Source organism: Myxocyprinus asiaticus, chromosome 45, assembly GCF_019703515.2.
Source record: "Myxocyprinus asiaticus isolate MX2 ecotype Aquarium Trade chromosome 45, UBuf_Myxa_2, whole genome shotgun sequence".
Taxonomy (NCBI): Eukaryota; Metazoa; Chordata; class Actinopteri; order Cypriniformes; family Catostomidae; genus Myxocyprinus; species Myxocyprinus asiaticus.
Genome location: NC_059388.1, coordinates 28,386,498 through 28,404,204, shown reverse-complemented (window position 1 = coordinate 28,404,204; position 17,707 = coordinate 28,386,498). Strand labels below are relative to the sequence as shown.

Sequence of the window (17,707 nt, the reverse complement as noted above, 5' to 3'; positions counted from 1 at the left end):
TTCACTAAAAAAAATTTTTTTATTGGTCTTATGATGTATTCTAATTTTTTGAGATAGTGAATTGGTGGGTTTTTGTTAAATGTGAGCCAAAATCATCACAATTAAAAGAACCAAAGACTTAAACTACTTCAGTCTGTGTGCGCTGAATTTATTTAATACATGAGTTTCACAATTTGAGTTGAATTACTGAAATAACTTTTCCATGACATTCTAATTTATTGAGATGCACCTGTGTATATATATATATATATATATATATATATATATTCATTGAGTTTTTTTAATTCAACTGCCATAAAAGTTTCTTACAGTGAATTACAGCACTGCAGCTCGGCCAGTCAGTCGAACCTTATGGTTTGTCAGTCAGTGAAATCTTATTGCATTGACTTACAATTAGAACTCATTAAGAACTCTGAAAAAACGACAAAAATCCACAAAAACCTCTGTTGTAGGACAATACATTTTGAAATATGACAAATTCTTGTTTGAGAAAAAGCTATTGTTGAGAGGGAGCTATTTGATAAAGCCAATAACGTATATCTGTAAACTTAGGAAAATAACATGCATGATAAAAATCCTTTATTGATTTGTTTTATCTATGTATGTGTTCTTTGTGAAGGCTGTATCAGATGATTGTTCATCTGTAATCCTAGTGAAAATGTGCATTACAGAAGTAAATCTACTTCTATAATAATAATAATAATAATAATAACTATTATTATTGTAATTATTATAATTATAGCTTAGCCTATATTTTAAGTCAGAAACATTTGCCCTCTTATGGTAAATTGGTGAATTACTCTGTGGCAACTTATTCTATGTCTGTTTTACATAATTCATATCAGTGAATATAGGCAAAAATAAATAAATGGAATAAAAATAAAAAAGAGAATTGAAAAGGCGACAGAGGAAATGAGCTGAACGGCGCCTTCCTGTGGTGATTTGTGTGAATTTCTATTTCTTTGGCTGTTTGGAAATGTTTTGCATTTATTTAAATTATAACTCATTGGTTGTTCTTTCTATCGACATTTTCTAACGACACATATCAAACGACAACAACAACAAAAAAAATCTCTTCTTTTAGAAAATGTCATATTAATCAGAAAGAAGAGAATGTCTTTAATAAAAATATGACAGATCCTTAAAAGTTCTGTAAGCGATTTTAGCGTGACTGAGGTTGAATTAGCCACGCCTCCTCATTCCAAAACCCCGCCCTCCAAAGATAATTTTGAGACCAAAACCGAGCAAAAGAGCAGCATTGTTTGTTCCTGTGGCTGTCAAATTCAACAGTGGCACAATAGCGTCCTCAACTGACAAACAATATGAATCATAGCCTCAATGATCCGCTTCAAATGAGAACGAGCAAAATGACTGACAGGCAGAAAGCGTCTGCGATTCCATCATTTTGCTCGTTCTCATTTGAAGCGGATCATTCCAAGTATTCCTGGCCAGGGCCGTGGGGAGATGATTTATGTTGGGGGTGCTGTAGTGGTAGGTGCATTTTTGCGTGTACATGTAGGGTGACCAGATGACCATGACAAAAAAAATCGGGGAAAAAAACAAGAAATAAACCCCAATAATCTGTCAATTACAAAATTAAATAAAGAAATCAATTAATTAAATATGTATAATATTATAAATATTATATTTAACTATGGCTAAAATTATTAGTTTAGATTAATTTTCATGACATTTTACAGCGGATGTCTCTTATCGTCAATTCACACGGGATTAAGCGATTTCTATAGGTGTGCATACTGCTTTTACACTGCCATTTCATGTTATTGATCTATGAGGAAATGTATTTTAGCTGTGCTGATTAATTATGGAGAAAATATTAAACTTGTGCATAATGGGGTTATTAGAAGAAACGTATTGGAATATCTGACAAATTACAACAGATTGCAATGCTCTATTACTGTCTTGAAATAAAATTAAAAAAAGATGAACAATACATTCAAGTTATGTCATTTTATTTGTAGCCTACTTCTGGAAAATATATCCCAAAATGCGGGGCTACACTTTTCCTAACCAAAAGAAAATATGATCCTTTCTTTCTCTTTAAATAGTTAATGCTGACTGTTGTGTATTGGGTTGATGAATGTTTTCCTTAAGCGTTTATTTGATTATGTGAAGCCTGCCTTTTCATTTTCTGGCAGGGTGGGATCTAGAAATGTTTTATGGGGTGGCATGCAGACAATGAGGGGTGGCAACACTAAAGCAAGCGCCCATGTGTAGTTCTTATGGATTAAGGTACCAAGCTTCATTGCAACAAGTACTAGTTCATTAACTGGAGTCACTATCAAATTATAAATGTCCATTAATTTGTGCTACAACTATAATTCTACAGGAACCACATAGTAACCATTTTGATACTGATATGCCAACATAAAAAATAAAATAAAAAATATCTACTTTTGCATTATAAAAAATAAGTAACAACATTTTTATCTCCAGAGCACAAAGACATTGCCTATTAAACACATCAACAAATGTTAAATGTTCCTATGTTTCACATATAGAACAGGAAATCTGGATTAAACTTCACTACCTTTGTTAAGTGCATATATGGATGGAAAATGCATGCAGATTCCATGTTATTCTGCTAATAACGTCCTGTAGGCCTAGCACCTTTTTTACAGCTGGAATAATCAATTCGAAAGCGAAGATTAACACAAAGTTAGGTCTAAATAAAAATAAACTGTACAGAAAATTGTACTGTGGAGGGCAGTGCTGCAAAACACATGAATATTAATTATGTTATGCACAGTAAAATATTCTTTTAAATGACCTGTTTTGATCAACAGTCATTTTTAAAGGAATAGTTCACCCAAAAATGAAAATATATATCAAAATAATCCACACGACTCCAGTCGACAAATAAAGTTCTTCTAAACCCAAACGATTGACTATTTTGAGAAACTGTTTTAAACAATACTTATATACTTTTTAACTACAAATGTTCGCTTCCGTACATCTCTGTGACGCGCGCTCATGAGAGGGATGACGTAAGCTCGTTGGTAAGGTCACGCGTCACGTGGAGGAGGAGTCAGGAAGCGCGTCATTGTTTACAAGAGAAACTTGCACAGAGCACAGACCAAGCGCCGTTCACAAACCAAAACAGTCCAAAACAATTTCAAAACAATATAAAATAAAAAAATCATTTCCAAATGATAATTAAAAAAAACAATGTAAACAATGACGCGCTTCCTGACTCCTCCTCCATGTGACGCGTGACCTTACCAACGAGCTTACGTCATCCCTCTCATGAGGGCACGTCACAGAGACGTACGGAAGCGATCATTTGTAGTTAAAAAGTATATAAGTATTGTTTTGTTTCTCAAAATAATCAATCATTTGGGTTCAGAAGAACTTTATTTGTCGACTGGAGTCGTATGGATTATTTTGATGCACCCTAAATATGCATTTTGATCAAAAAATGGAGGACATTCACTTGCATTGTTTAGAGGAGGCCTGAAATGAAATCCTAAAAATCTTAAATTCTGTTTTGTTGTGGTGGTGGTGGCATAGTGGGTTAAAGCACATAACTGGTAATCGGAAGGTTGCTGGTTCAAACCCCACAGCCACCACCATTGTGTCCTTGAGCAAGACACTTAACTCCAGGTTGCTCCAGGGGGATTGTCCCTGTAATAAGTGCACTGTAAGTCGCTTTGGATAAAAGCGTCTGCTAAATGTAAAATGTAATGTAATGTAAATGTAAACAGTGGGAATCTGGAATGAGCCCATAAAAGAGATGACACAGTTCATGAACAACTGTCTCTCATCACACAACCCAGCCATGAAACACTTTATATAGGGTGGAAATACACTGCACAATCAGCTCACCTGGTTACCACACACCTGAGAGTGAAGAGAGAGGGAGAGAAAGAGAAAAAAAAACACACACAAACAATACAGCCGAGAAGGTCATCACAATGGGGAACACAGAAAAGTGCACAAACTGCGGCAAAACTGCTGACACTAAACGACGCTGATAACAGCCACAACGAACACTCAAAATCCAGCACCGGATCACCAGTCAAAACACACACAGATGAAATAGAAACTCCAACTCAAGAACTGGAGATGTTTCATCTGGATTATACACATACCATATGTCCATATGAGGACACGTCTCACCCTTCTCAACCCATAACTGACGGCGATGTATCTAATAATCATTAAGTGAATACTTGGAAACAACTGAGAAATTCATCTTTTACCCCTTTTTTTCCATGTATTTTCCATGTGGTCGGTGTTGTTGAAGAAATAAGCTCATCAACCCGCGAGAACCCAAACACTGTAAACGCACTGCAATAGTAGGTAGGCAGTTGGTCAATGCTGCGATTGGTTGCTGCTGTAATCAATCAATGGGTCTGTTGTCATTTGTGCGTTCCGTGAGAGTTTAAGCAGTTTAACATGAATAAACCCCTACACAATGTCAAAATCAACGATAATATACTTACATTTATATTTAATACATTTGGATGCTTATGCTGGGGGTGGCAGATGGGGTGGCAATGCTTTTTCTTAGGGTGGCATTTGCCACCCCATGCCACCCCGTTAGATCCGCCCCTATTTTCTGGTGTCTTTGACCAATGACTTTAGACGCAGAGAACTTCTGAAACAATAAAGTGCTCACAGACAGTACATATTCACTGGCTTTTTACCAGCATGTCAATTCGCAGTGGGCCACCTTTACCTGGGTTATTTTTAGGGCATTTTATAGAAGGTAAAAACACTGTAATCTTTATTGTCGCACACATCCAAAAAAAGACTGGAAAAATGCTGATATGCTCGTTTTGGAAGGGATTAAAATCAGTGAGAACTCTGGCAATCATCACATTGCCCCACATAAAACAAATCCCATCCATATAGTGGTTTATGACATCACATGGCTCACTGATACAGGGTTGCAATTTTACTGTTGGTATGTCAGAGGATGTATATTAGGAAGGGAACACATTTAAAAACAATTTGTTTTTTTGCTATTTGAATACCTTCATCTGTGCTATTATCATCTCTCCCTCCCCGTTTTTTGGCTTCAAGCACATGAGTAAACTGTTCTTATGGGCTGACAGACAGCATCAGAGGTGGGAGGGTGTGATAATTAAGGGGGAAAGTTCAGCACAGCGAAAAAAAAATCACTGCTGATACTGAGACTGCCGGAATGAACGATTCTTATTATCCGTCGCAAGTATTTCAATACAAAAAAATCATGAAGCACAGCAATGATCATTTTCGTAAAATATTAGGCTAGGACTGAGTATCGGGACAAAAGGCGTCCCGATTGTCACTCCATCGAGACATGGGAAACGACTTAGAAAAATCGGGACTGTCCCGTGTCCTGAGTGCAGTCGCACGATATCATACGAATTAGGCAAATTTAGAAAAGTCGTACGAATTCTGACGATTTCGCTGTGAGAGTGTGTTGAATATAACATATTCTACTATATTACTGTAACAATCACTGTTAATAAACGAGTGCAGTCTTTATACTTTTCTGAGATTTATTCTTGGTCGGACAACAGGTAGCCTAAGAGGCAACACGAAGTTAACGAACAATTCTCTCTCAAAAACTTTCACTCACTTCTCTCTCACACACCCCTGCGCGCCGTGCACGTGCACACACACTGAACCTCCGGAAGAGCGGCTTTCCCATTATCATCCAACACGAAAGCACAATCGAACTTACAGTAAGTACATTATATTATCAGTGCATTCATAACACTCGCACATAATCTTTAAACACGCTATAATAGCAATCAAATGTATTCCAGTCTTGTAAATACCAGGTCCTGTTGCGCACACCAGACAAGAACATATCCACATTTTAGGTTCAAAAGCCCAAACTACACAGCATACAAGAACATTGCCGATTACATTTTTGCAGCAAGAGCATAGCATATCAGTGTGATGATAAAAGGTACTGACAACTTTTAATATTAAATTACTTGGTGGCAGCTTATAATAAACCAAAAGTGTTACCATGAGCTAGGCGGCTAGGTGCTCAAATAGTTCAAATAGTCCAAACAGGGCTTGGCATTCAGGGGTTGTTGAGATGAAGGCCCTAATGATTTATAAACAATTATGATACTATTCAGTGTTGCTAATTATTTCTCAAGACTTCCTCAAGAATACAGTTTTTAGGAAAACATATCCAAAATGTTTTAATGTGTTTATAGATATATATATAAAAAAAAAGACTGACAAAAAGAAAAGAACAACCATCATCTCGACACTATGGGGTAATGCAGCACCTGCAGCACCCCTACTTCCCACAGCCTTGTCCCTGGCTGCAGCTTTCAGAATGGGGTGGGGCAACACATTGGGGCATGACTACACGTGTCACCCCACCCATAACTTACTCTCATTGGCTCGGTCATCTTTTATTGGTGTACATAATAGGAGATGCATTTTAAAATAGTGTAGCCTGATAATTTTCATTATAGTGCTGCTCATAAGTGATATGAAATTGTGTTGTACCTCATGGTTCACTGCAAACAGATGTAGTAGGACTGAGTTGCATAAACTGATGAATAGACTGTGTTGATGTGTCTGCTGTCATTCAAATGTGTAAATTAAAAAGTTTCGCAATTTCACAAAGCCTTCATTATAACGTATGTTTAGAGAAATTAATAATGAATTAAATTAATTATAAAATATGTTAATTTTTTAATATCACCATAGAGTGAAAATGAAAAAAGTTTATCAGTGTTGTTGTAATATAAACATTTTAATTTATAACCCAACATACGGGTTACGAACACCAACAGCGCCATTACACTCCAATTCTCACAAAAGTTATAAAGATGTAATATAAACATATTTGCAAATATCCTAATATTGGGGGATAGAATACAAAAGCCTATGTCATTCATTCGTTCATTCATTCATTCAATCATTCATTCATAAGGCATGTGCTTGTATGCAACGTGCAATTCTCGAAAAAACCGAGATCATGCATGCACTTTTAGTCCTCCGGTTTTTGCCATAACAGCTCATCAACATGAGTGATTATTTTGCATGATTAATAATAGATTCTTTCATTGACCAAGTTTGCTTTATGCACACCTTCTGTATCTGCTCGATCCATTGATTTCTCTGCATTTTAGGAATTTAGTCATTTTAATTTATGCCATCAACAATAGTAAACAAAGGGGCCTGGGTAGCTCAGCGAGTATTGACGCTGACTACCACACCTGGAGTCACGAGTTCGAATCCAGGGTGTGCTGAGTGACTCCAGCCAGGTCTCCTAAGCTACCAAATTGGCCCGGTTGCTAGGGAGGGTAGAGTCACATGGGGTAACCTCCTCGTGGTTGCTATAATGTGGTTCTTGCTCTCAATGGGGCGCGTGGTGAGTTGTGCGTGGATGCCGCGGAGAATAGCGTGAAGCCTCCACACACGCTATGTCCCCGCGGTAACGTGCTCAACATGCCACGTGATAAGATGCATGGGCTGATGATCTCAGACGTGGAGGCAACTGAGATTCGTCCTCCACCACCCAGATTGAAGCGAGTCACTATACCACCCCAAGGACTTAGAGCATATTGGGAATTGGGCATTCCAAATTGGGGAGAAAAAAAAAACAAGAGGTTGATGAACTGATGAAAATTGTTAAGCCATTCTTGAGATAGTTGTGGGTGCTTTCACTTGTATTCTATATGGATTTATATTCATTTCTTTGAAGGATTGTAAACGATTATCTCTCCTCCTCGCTCCAAAAATGTGTGCTTCGATCTTGTCGGCCTACAAATTACTTTCTAATTGACATGCACACAGAAAACAACACCAGTCAATAAATAGTCCATTACAGTGGAAAATAAGGAATATTTCATGTGGCATACAGGCTATAACTGTTAATACTGTACTGACATACCAGAGCACCAAACACAAAAAACACATATACATGATTATCAGTTGGCATTTAAGAACATTTTCATGTCAGTTTCAGCCTTTATATATCCCAATTTGTCCCTCACTTTTAACGTAGGATAAAATCTATGGAATTTAGGACTGAATATCACATACAAGTAATCAAATGGTTTGGCTAAACTATTCAATATCTCTCAAACAATGATAACACACCAGCTACGACGACAACATCTATCATGTATGTCTGTGAAAAGATGAATGAGCCAATGATATAGGCGGGGCGACACGTGTAGCTCCGCCCCATATGTAGTCCCGCCTCATTCTGCAGGCTGCAGCCAGGGCCTTCTCGATCACTGAGGCTATGATTCATAATTTTGTTGCCACTGTTTGTACCAACAAAATTATCTTTGGAGGGCGGGGTTTTTAATGAGGGGCGTGGCTAATTCAACGTCTCAGTCACGCTAAAATCGCTTACAGAACCTTTAAGGATCTGTCATATTTTTATGACATTCTCTTCTTTCTGATTAACACAACATTTTCTAAAAGAAAGTTTTTTGTGTCGTTAGAAAATGTCGTTAGAAAGAAAGACACAATGAGTTATAATTTAAATAAATGCAAAACTTTTCCAAACAGCCAAAGAAATAGTAATTCATACAAATCACCACAGGAGGGCGCCGTTCAGCTCATTTCCTCTGTCGCCTATTTTTGTTTGCTGTTTACAGAAGTCTAGAATGGTGAGGTATCTCATGACACTTATTTCATTAATATCTTTAAGGGAGTAGGATTTTTTTTATTTTATTTATTTATTTATTTATTTTTTTGCATACTTTTCCATGAAAAAAAATCGCTAACAACACCTTTAAGTGAATAATAATTTAAAAAAATAAATAAATAAATTAGTTTGGAAGACTACAAAGACAAATACTTCTAGTAGTATGATAGCATGATAATCGAACATATTCGTATCATGTATTATTTATTTTATTGATTTATTTCTTCATTCTATGTGTGGATTTGTTAACTGAACGACGCCCTCCTGTGGTGATTTGTGATTTGAGTTACACTGTTGCGACCTATTTCACAAAACATATTTTCTTTAAAAACGTCCTTTTTTTTTTTAAATATTAAAAATACAGAACTATTAATACAGGACGGTGTCTTTATCTTAAGTAATATCTAAATTAGAGGGAAAAAAATTTAAACATTAAAAAAATTGGCGCTGTACTCAGGCGACGGAAGTTACGTCACTGAATCACAGCGACAGAAATGGCTGGTTTGATCAAAAAGGCACGTGCATTTCACGAATATATTTTTAAATGATTGCTGTAATTCATCCAAAAATTATGCATGTCACCAAAATACTGTAGATTTTCAGTGTCTGACAACTTTTCTCTGCGCTTGTATCTCGCGTTTATATGTATTTAAATGCAGCAATCGTGCTGTTTTGATTGTAATTGGGTTGTAAGGTTGCATTGACTGCTGCATAAAGGTCTAAATGCATCATTGCCCCACTGTAAATGCATTTAAGATTATATAAATCATTAGATTGATGATTTAATATCTAGTCTGATCTTTTAGTGTCATAAATGCATGCACTGCATTTGAACAGAATTAGATATGCTGGTGAATTAGTGGTTTAATGTCTTTATTGTATACTTTGTTTTGACGCTTTAATTAGATAATACATCTTGTATGAACGTGCAGATTGTGTTAATCTTTTGGTTCGCTTTTGTTTAGACAACAGGTTTGGTGGGACTTGCTGTCTCCCACAATCCACATGAAGTGAGGGTCTATTTTATTTTATTTAAAATCATTCCATGTATCACTTGTCACCATTCTGTATCAGGATATCCATTTATTTGCAGAAACAAACTTGGTCTGATGTTGATTGTTTTTGTGTCCCCCTAAAGCGTCTTCGGATTCTCTACACAAAGATCCTGGGCAGTCTTCAGACAATGCCTCAGGATGCTGCCTACAGAAAATATACTGAACAAATTGTCAATGAGAGATTCAACCATGTCCAATCTGTAAGAAATCTCCATCATAAAGCTGCATGCATGCCAAGCCCCATTAAAATCTAATACATGTGTTCATTTGTATTAATGTCACTTTGTTCTGAATAGGAGCCTGATGTAGAAAAGCTAGAAAAGAAAATCAACGGTGGACAGATAGAGGAGGTCATTGCACAGGTGAGAAAACATGAATCCCAAACTTCTGGAACATTATGGTATGATTTACCACAACCAAGTGAGTTTATAGAAAATGAGTTCTCTTAAGTAAACATTTGACCTGTGTGCTGTACCTCAGTCAGGGTTCTGTCCGTCTTGTGTCTCTACAGGCTGAAGCGGAGCTGTCCTTGTCTAGGAAGATGACAGAATGGAAACCGTGGGAACCGCTTTTAGAGGAGGCGCCGGCAAACCAGTGGAAGTGGCCAATCTGAAGTCCTCATTGGTGTTCATGTAGATTTATATTATATTTATATCGAGAAATGAATAAACACTGTCAATTTAAGTTGTGTGTGTGTGTTTGGTTTTTTTTGAACAGCCGCTTTTCATAAACAGTAGAGGAAAATGATACCTCATTTGATCTTATAAATGATCATGAGATCATTTCAGATGTGAAATATCTGTGTACATGATAATAAAGGACTTGATATAAGAAACGCAATGTAAATGTGTTTGAGAAAACTATACAAAAGGCTCCATTGTCTAATCAAATTCAAGCTGAATACTATGTATCAACAGAACACAAATAAGAAAATTATCACTAAAGCCCGGTTAACACGGTTAAGCAATTGTTTGAAAATGACCAACAGTTTGAAATGCCTTAAAGACAAGAAATGATGTAACATTGCTAAAGACTTCCCTTGATAGCACAGAGATGGAGAAAATCCAGTTTTGTTTATTTGTATTATTTTCCTGGTGTCTAAGTATGTCCATGACATGTATGAAAATTTCAGTTACAGCATGTATCAACTAAATTATACTGTATATATTTATCCTCCTGAGACCCGAGCGTGACTTCTGTGTGCATTTTCAATTCCCCTTTTTGATTTTTTAACTAGTAGCACCTAATAAACATAAAAAAAAAAAAACTTCTAGAGCAAATAGTTTTCCTAAAAATTGACGTCCACATATGTGGACAGCGGGACTAAGTTTAGACATTTTCAATAATGACAAGCTATAAAAAGTATGATTTTTTTTTAAATCAAATAGTTTATTATGTTTCCAGGAATGTTGATTATTCAGGTTTTTCAGACATAATTCTGATTCAAAGTAATGACCAGCATCATCCAATCACCGCCAACCATGTTAAAATAAAATGATACATTATAAATTCTGAATCTATGTACTGATTATCATTGTCCCATGTCTGTCAAACATGTTGAGTGATCCAAGCATCATCTGCAGCCTGAAACTGAACTTTTGATGGGAAGTTTGGATTGAATGCACTTGACTGCATAGGAAAGCCATAGGATGCTCCCTTGCTTCCTAATTAGTGAATGACTAACCTCCAGCGTGCTGTCTGTCTTCACTGGTCTCAGAACAGTTTGAAATGCACCTTATTTTCATCCTAACTCCATATACAGCCTCTGAAAGCTACATTTTCCAGCTTTTTGATGCATCAATGTGATAATGCACAGTAAATATAGGATATTTTAAGGAAAATGAGCCAATAGTCCACGTCTCTGGTCACTGTGTTTAACAGTGTGGTGTTTCGCGATACATCGATACAATTTTTCAAATGGCATATCGGATGAAACTACAGACTCTAATCTTTTGACTCAAACAGGTTTTAATGTAAAAACTTAATTAGGTTTCTTACCAGATGTAGTTTTGTTGCTGTTTCTCCCAAAGATAAACACGGCTGTGATCGGCACCATGTTGTTTTGTCACATGACTCGGTGCATCGAATGCTTAAACCTTTAATGAAAGCCTACAGTCTCCTCGACTGTGATCAGTCAGTTTAAATTATGCACAGCCTATAGTGAAGCCAAAACATAATGTCCACGTATGTGGACGCGGGGTCTCAGGAGGATAAACATTTCAATGCTACAGGAACAAAAAACAAAGTAGTACAAAAGAACAAAATCTAGCCATATAAATGTATTTTGGTCTGTTGGTGTGGTTGTTTTTTACATATTAAAATCACACCTCTTTGTTCTGTGTTGGGGAGTGTACTAAGAGGCTACATTACATTCATGAATGCATTTTAAATCAAATTTTGTTTGATATATACATATGTATCTAACAGTTATGTTAAATTAAATCTAAGACATCACCAATACAACAATCATGGTTTTCCAAAATGTAGAAATATTGGCATTAGTTACAACAATATTATATGAAAGCATTTTATGTACAAAGGTAACAAAAAGGCACAATAAAAAAAAAATATATATATATATATATATATATATATATATATATATATATATATATATATATATATATATATATATATATATCCTGTACCATCAAATTCTGTATAAAGACTTATGGAGGGTTTCAAGCCAAATCTATGTTCTCTTGATTCATTGTACAATTCCTTCCACGAAAGGTGACAGTGTCCCTGTATAGCTACATGAGGGACTCCAGGCATTCCGAGGCGTTGGCCGGAACGGTGCCATTGTTTTCCGAGTAGTGAAGAGCTTTCTCATCCTCCTTGGTACTTACCAAGCTCAGAATCGCTTTGTAGAGGAACTGATACTGTTCCTGGATGCACAGAAGAGGAGATTTAACCAAACTTACAATAAGCATGCACAAATCAACAAAGCATTTGGTATTTTATCAAACAGTCACTAATATTACAGTCCTCTTACAAAATCATTGAAGACTCCAGGCCTCATGAGGTTTATCATTCTTGCTGTCTGATAGACATCCACACAATTCTCCTCCTCCAGTTGGTTAACCAGTGTGGTCAGAGCACAAAGGATACCTGCACTCGCTCCTCCAGACCTGTCCAGACAGTGTGATGACATTTATTCAGCATAGAAATAATATGCACTTATTACTTTGTCTATTGTTGTGGTATGAGCTGTTTTAGATTCACTCGTCACTGGTCACACGTCAATCAGATGGCCTCTTCCAGTCTTAATGAGCAGTTCTTGGCCAGAATAAGTTGCAGAGTCACTACTGATATCCTCATTATGTAAATAAAGTATATTAAGACTTGAAATGAAAGACTACCCATCATGGATGATGACTGGTCCCTCTCGACGGGTGCTTTCTTCTCTGATAACGTTGATGAGCTCAAAGCTTTTGCTGATGGGGCTGTCAGGGTTCGGCCAGCGAGGGGTCTGATACTGCCGAACCTCCAGCACATAGTCATCCTGTTACAAACAGCCACACTTTTCAAACTGCTGTTTTGTAAATCAGGTGCAATACACAGTACAAAGACCACTTGCTCATAAATATTCAAGTCAGCTGTACAATGGTTTCTGTTTTTCTCCAAGTTTAAACATGAACACATCTAGTTCCGATTTAACCCCAAAATTAAAAAGGGGGGAAAAAATTATACTGTATTTTGCATAAAGAAAATATTTATTTTTTGCAATGTGATGTTATGTTCATAAAGCGTGTTTTCCCCCCAAACATTTTTTTTTTCTACATTTAAATCAGCGTAAATTAAAGATTGCCATGTTTTATAAATCCTTTACCTTTTTTTTTCTTTTTGTAATTTTTGCATTACTAGAGCTAGAATGAGCTTCTCTTGCAAATTACAGTACTGGAAATTGGGAGATAAATTGTGCCTAGTATGCAGAATTGTTTTCTGCATTATAGCAAAAATAATGAGATTTTTATTTTTTTATTTTTTATTTTTTTGCATTACAGATGTGAGGTACAGATAATGAGAAGGAAGGTACTGTAAATTGTGTTTAAAGATAATACTTTTCCTCTCATTTTCACATTATAATAGACAGAATGAGATTTTTTTCACATTACAGTAATGAGAATTGGGAGTTAAATTGTGCCTATTTAAAGAAAATATTTTTTATCACATTATAGCAGTCAGAATGAGATTTTTTTGCACATTACAGTCCTCAAAAACTGGGAGACAAACTGTGCTTAAATAATTTTTATTTTCACATTATAGCAGATAGAATGATATTTTTTTTGCATTACATTAATGAGAATTGGGAGATAAATTGTGCCAAGTTAAATAATAATAATAATAATAATTAAAAAAAAAACAAAAACGTTCTGCTGTTAGAATGAGATTTTTATTTCCGCATAATATACAGTAATGAGAATTGGAGGTAAATTTTGCTTAACTGTCGTTAAGTAACAAAGCACAACATCTTAACGGCTTAATTTAGTTTAAAATGTCCTAAATATATATTATATATACATATACATATATATATATATATTCTTTTTATTTATTTTTTTACATTTTAATACAATTACTTATTTCTTTATTTAAATTTTGGGGTTAAATAGGAGTTAAATCTGACCTTATGACATATTACTTACAGATTTCATGACATTTACCCAGTTCACATTTGGAAACACTAAGTTTTTACTCATTAAACAAAAGTAAATCCTGACTCAATTAAATTTAAATTAAAGCTAAAGAAGTTCTCTCACCTTTAAGGCTTCCAGAATAAAGTCTTGTACCATCAGCGACTCCTCATTGGACAGGCACACTTGGTCCTCCCCCTTGAAGGTCACAGTAAAGGTCTCATAGCTGATTGGCTGGTCTTTCTTTGGCCAATACACACACTCTCCATCTCTGGACTGTGAAGGTCAGGAAATGAGATGCTTAGAGACTGAAATATTACATTTTATTGTAAGTATGAATGTGTGTGAGTGTGATTACCAGGCTCAGTGCGTCTGGCAGTGAAACAATGATCTGTGCGTTATGATCCCAGATCATTCTCCAGAAGTCCTGTATGGTGTTCGGCAGAGGATTCTGAGTAATGATGAACTCACGGCTCTGATGGTAACCCTGTAAACAACACATCACACAAGACTCATCTAAACAAAACATATCACACGAGAATCCAAACACTACCATTTCAGAGCAATCCCACAAGAATCTTACCATTATATAAGAGGCATTAATGTAGTCTGATGATTCACCCGACCCTGTGGAAAGACTGACCTTTGACCTTTCAACTGAAGCACAAACAGGAACACATGTGAGGATAAATCAATTCATAAATCATTATATGTCACTTAATCAGCTCACTAATAATGGAGAGCCTTTAATACACACAAAAACTGAGATGCTGCAGCCTAGACCTTATATATATTTTGAAAAGGTGGCGACTCTGAACTACTCACCAGGCATAAGACTAGACTTCCTGTTCTTTGATGAGTTGAGCTCCTTTAAAGCGACAGTGTAGTCACTTTGTTTTGCACAACTCTGACTCACCAGCTATAGCAACAAAAGGGGCTCAATTAAAAGAATATTTCGGGTTCAATACGTTTATCAACAGCATGTGAGACATATTGTCAATTACCACACAAAATCACACACACACACACAAAAATATTTTAATCATAATAATATTTAAACTTTCCCATGTATTGACATATCAAATTATTCATTTGCAATAATATATATACATATATATTATAATTTCAAAGGAATTACAATTTAAAAGGTCAGAAAAATATTCATCTGTCCATGTAATAATATGATTTTTTTTTAAGCAATTTAAATATACAGTTACAATTGAGGAAAACAGGGCAATTAACTTTGATGGTTTAAAAGCAGAAATGTGATGCTTGTATTATTGTTAATACACAATACAGAACATTTGGTAAAAAAAAAAAAGTTTCACCTTAAACTGTTTTTCCAGGCTGGTTTTGCCTGTCGGTCCAGGTGTGAGCAGATCAGATACATAGGTGTGAATGTGACTAGATGATACCAGTGTCTCTTTACTCCTGATAGCCTCCACTAAAGCATCGTGGATGAAGATAAACTGCTCCTAAAACAAAGAAATATGATGTCAGAATATGCCAAGGGCTTTGTGCTTTACATTATAGGGTCCCTGGTACACATATTACATGATATGAAAATGAATTACAACAGTAACTATAGTTTTACATTTGCAGAGGAAAATGTGAGTGGTGCTTGCCTTTGCAAAACTGGCCCACACTATGCTAAGGTGTTTTGAGCTTTTTTTTTTGCATGTTGCTAAGTGGTTGCTAGGGTGTTTGGTAGGTGTTATTTTTACTAACCCAAGTAAAAAAAAGCCTACCGCAATGTCTATATTCTATATATGATATTCTGGTCTCTAGATATGGCTCGTGTCCCTGCTTTAATGTAAGTCTATGGGAACTTTTTGGCACATTTTATCATCCGTCAGGTGAAAATCTCAAGTCCAATTGCTTAGAAAATAATTATCACACCTCTACACAACAAGCCGCATGATTTGATGTATCATTCATGTTCATAGCACAATCTGTAGCATTGCAGACAAGAGTTAATACTACATACTTTAAGGATGAGTGTGACAAGAAGGAGGGCGTGGCCGGTCCGTGATGGAGCACGGCCACCGGCGAAGCAGCTGATCAGCGGTAGAGCGAGATAAGGGCCGGCCGGAGGCGCCAATTCGAGAGAGAGAGAGAGAGAGAGAGAGAGAGAGAGAGAGACGCACGCGGCCGCGCTGCACGTTTGTTTATGTTGGTTTTAAGTTTACCATTAAACTTTGTTTACTGTTCAGCTGGTTCCCGCCTTACAGTGGTGCCGAAACCCGAGAGGTAGGAGGGATGCGCTGTTGCGGAGTCCTCACCACTGCCATCCGCCAGGGCAGCAGCCACGGCCATCTGCCTGGGGACGGAGGGGTCGCTGCCGGCCGCCGTGAGCCGGAGGAACCGCGGCCGTCTGCCGAGAGGGGGAGGAGCAGTTCTGTCCGCCGGGGGAGAGAGCGCTGGCGTCCAGCAGAGGGCGGAGGAGCGGTTGAGGACCGGGCGACAACACGTCCGGGAGCTGGCGAGCAAGTTCTTCTCTCTCTCCTCTCTCTGTGCATCTCCGCTCACCCTTTCCCTCACCCCACGCCTCCTCCCGTCTCTCCCAAAGGTTCACAGGAGGTGGGGTGGGCCACCGACTGACAGAACGGCCGGAAGGGTGGGGGGGAGGGGGGAGGGGGTTTGGGGAGTTAGTCAGACCGACCGGTGGCGCCCCGGCCTGAATCGGGAGGGGAAGGAGTGTGACGAGGAGGAGGGCGTGGCCGGGTCGTGATGGAGCACGGCCAGCACTGAATCAACTGATCAGCAGGAGAGCGAGATAAGCACGCGACCGCACTGCACTTTTGTTTATGTTGGTTTTAAGTTTACCATTAAACTTTGTTTACTGTTCAGCCGGTTCCCGCCTCCTCCTTGCCCATCCTTTGTGTGTTACAATGAGCATTAGTAGAAAAAAACAAACAAAACAACATTTTGTCCGAGAAAACAACAAACAAATTGTAGGACATAGGATCAGGAAGGCACTAAGACACCTAACAAAAAAATAAGTCACCTAGTGATTTTGTTCTTCACCTTGCGGTTCAGGGCTTCCGTACAATAGTGAAGCTTGCTTTAACAAGTACAATTTTAAGGATGATTTTAAGTATGGTAGTAGCCCTTACCTCTGTCTGTACCAGGTAGTTCCTCTGAGTACGAATGTGTTTGAGGAACCCCGTGATGTTCACGGTACCTTCTTCCTTTATCTGTTTCAACATGCTGTCAATCACAATATAGGTGCCTGTTCTTCCTACACCAGCACTGTAAATCACAAATGCACACAATCAAATTACTACAGTATGTTTTGTGTCTGTCTCAGTTTATAAACTCACCACAATGATTAATAATTAACTTTATTAATTGTGGCATAGAACGCC

The 17,707-nt window shown here is 37.2% G+C and overlaps 2 protein-coding genes across 3 annotated transcripts in view; one reads left to right on the top strand and one right to left on the bottom strand.

Annotated features, from left to right (window-relative positions):
- Positions 1-9,111: 9,111 nt before the first annotated feature.
- LOC127434832 (NADH dehydrogenase [ubiquinone] 1 alpha subcomplex subunit 5-like) lies at positions 9,112-10,386 on the top strand. Its single transcript, XM_051687841.1, has 5 exons — positions 9,112-9,162; positions 9,613-9,657; positions 9,786-9,902; positions 9,999-10,064; positions 10,214-10,386. Exons 1-5 carry the CDS (start codon positions 9,142-9,144, stop codon positions 10,313-10,315), a joined length of 351 nt encoding a protein of 116 aa, XP_051543801.1. The 5' UTR covers positions 9,112-9,141; the 3' UTR covers positions 10,316-10,386.
- A 1,962-nt stretch (positions 10,387-12,348) lies between these two features.
- The window catches only part of LOC127434818 (receptor-type tyrosine-protein phosphatase zeta-like), a 52,627-nt gene continuing 47,268 nt past the window's right edge, over positions 12,349-17,707 (bottom strand). For both annotated transcript variants that reach the window (XM_051687811.1, XM_051687812.1), the window contains 9 exons: positions 17,456-17,591; positions 15,668-15,814; positions 15,165-15,258; positions 14,923-14,996; positions 14,698-14,826; positions 14,466-14,615; positions 13,065-13,207; positions 12,698-12,833; positions 12,349-12,590 (listed from right to left, as the gene is read on the bottom strand). In XM_051687811.1, the coding sequence (XP_051543771.1) occupies positions 12,456-12,590; positions 12,698-12,833; positions 13,065-13,207; positions 14,466-14,615; positions 14,698-14,826; positions 14,923-14,996; positions 15,165-15,258; positions 15,668-15,814; positions 17,456-17,591 (1,144 nt within the window). In that variant the 3' untranslated portion in view covers positions 12,349-12,455. The remainder of the gene's footprint in view (positions 12,591-12,697; positions 12,834-13,064; positions 13,208-14,465; positions 14,616-14,697; positions 14,827-14,922; positions 14,997-15,164; positions 15,259-15,667; positions 15,815-17,455; positions 17,592-17,707) is intronic.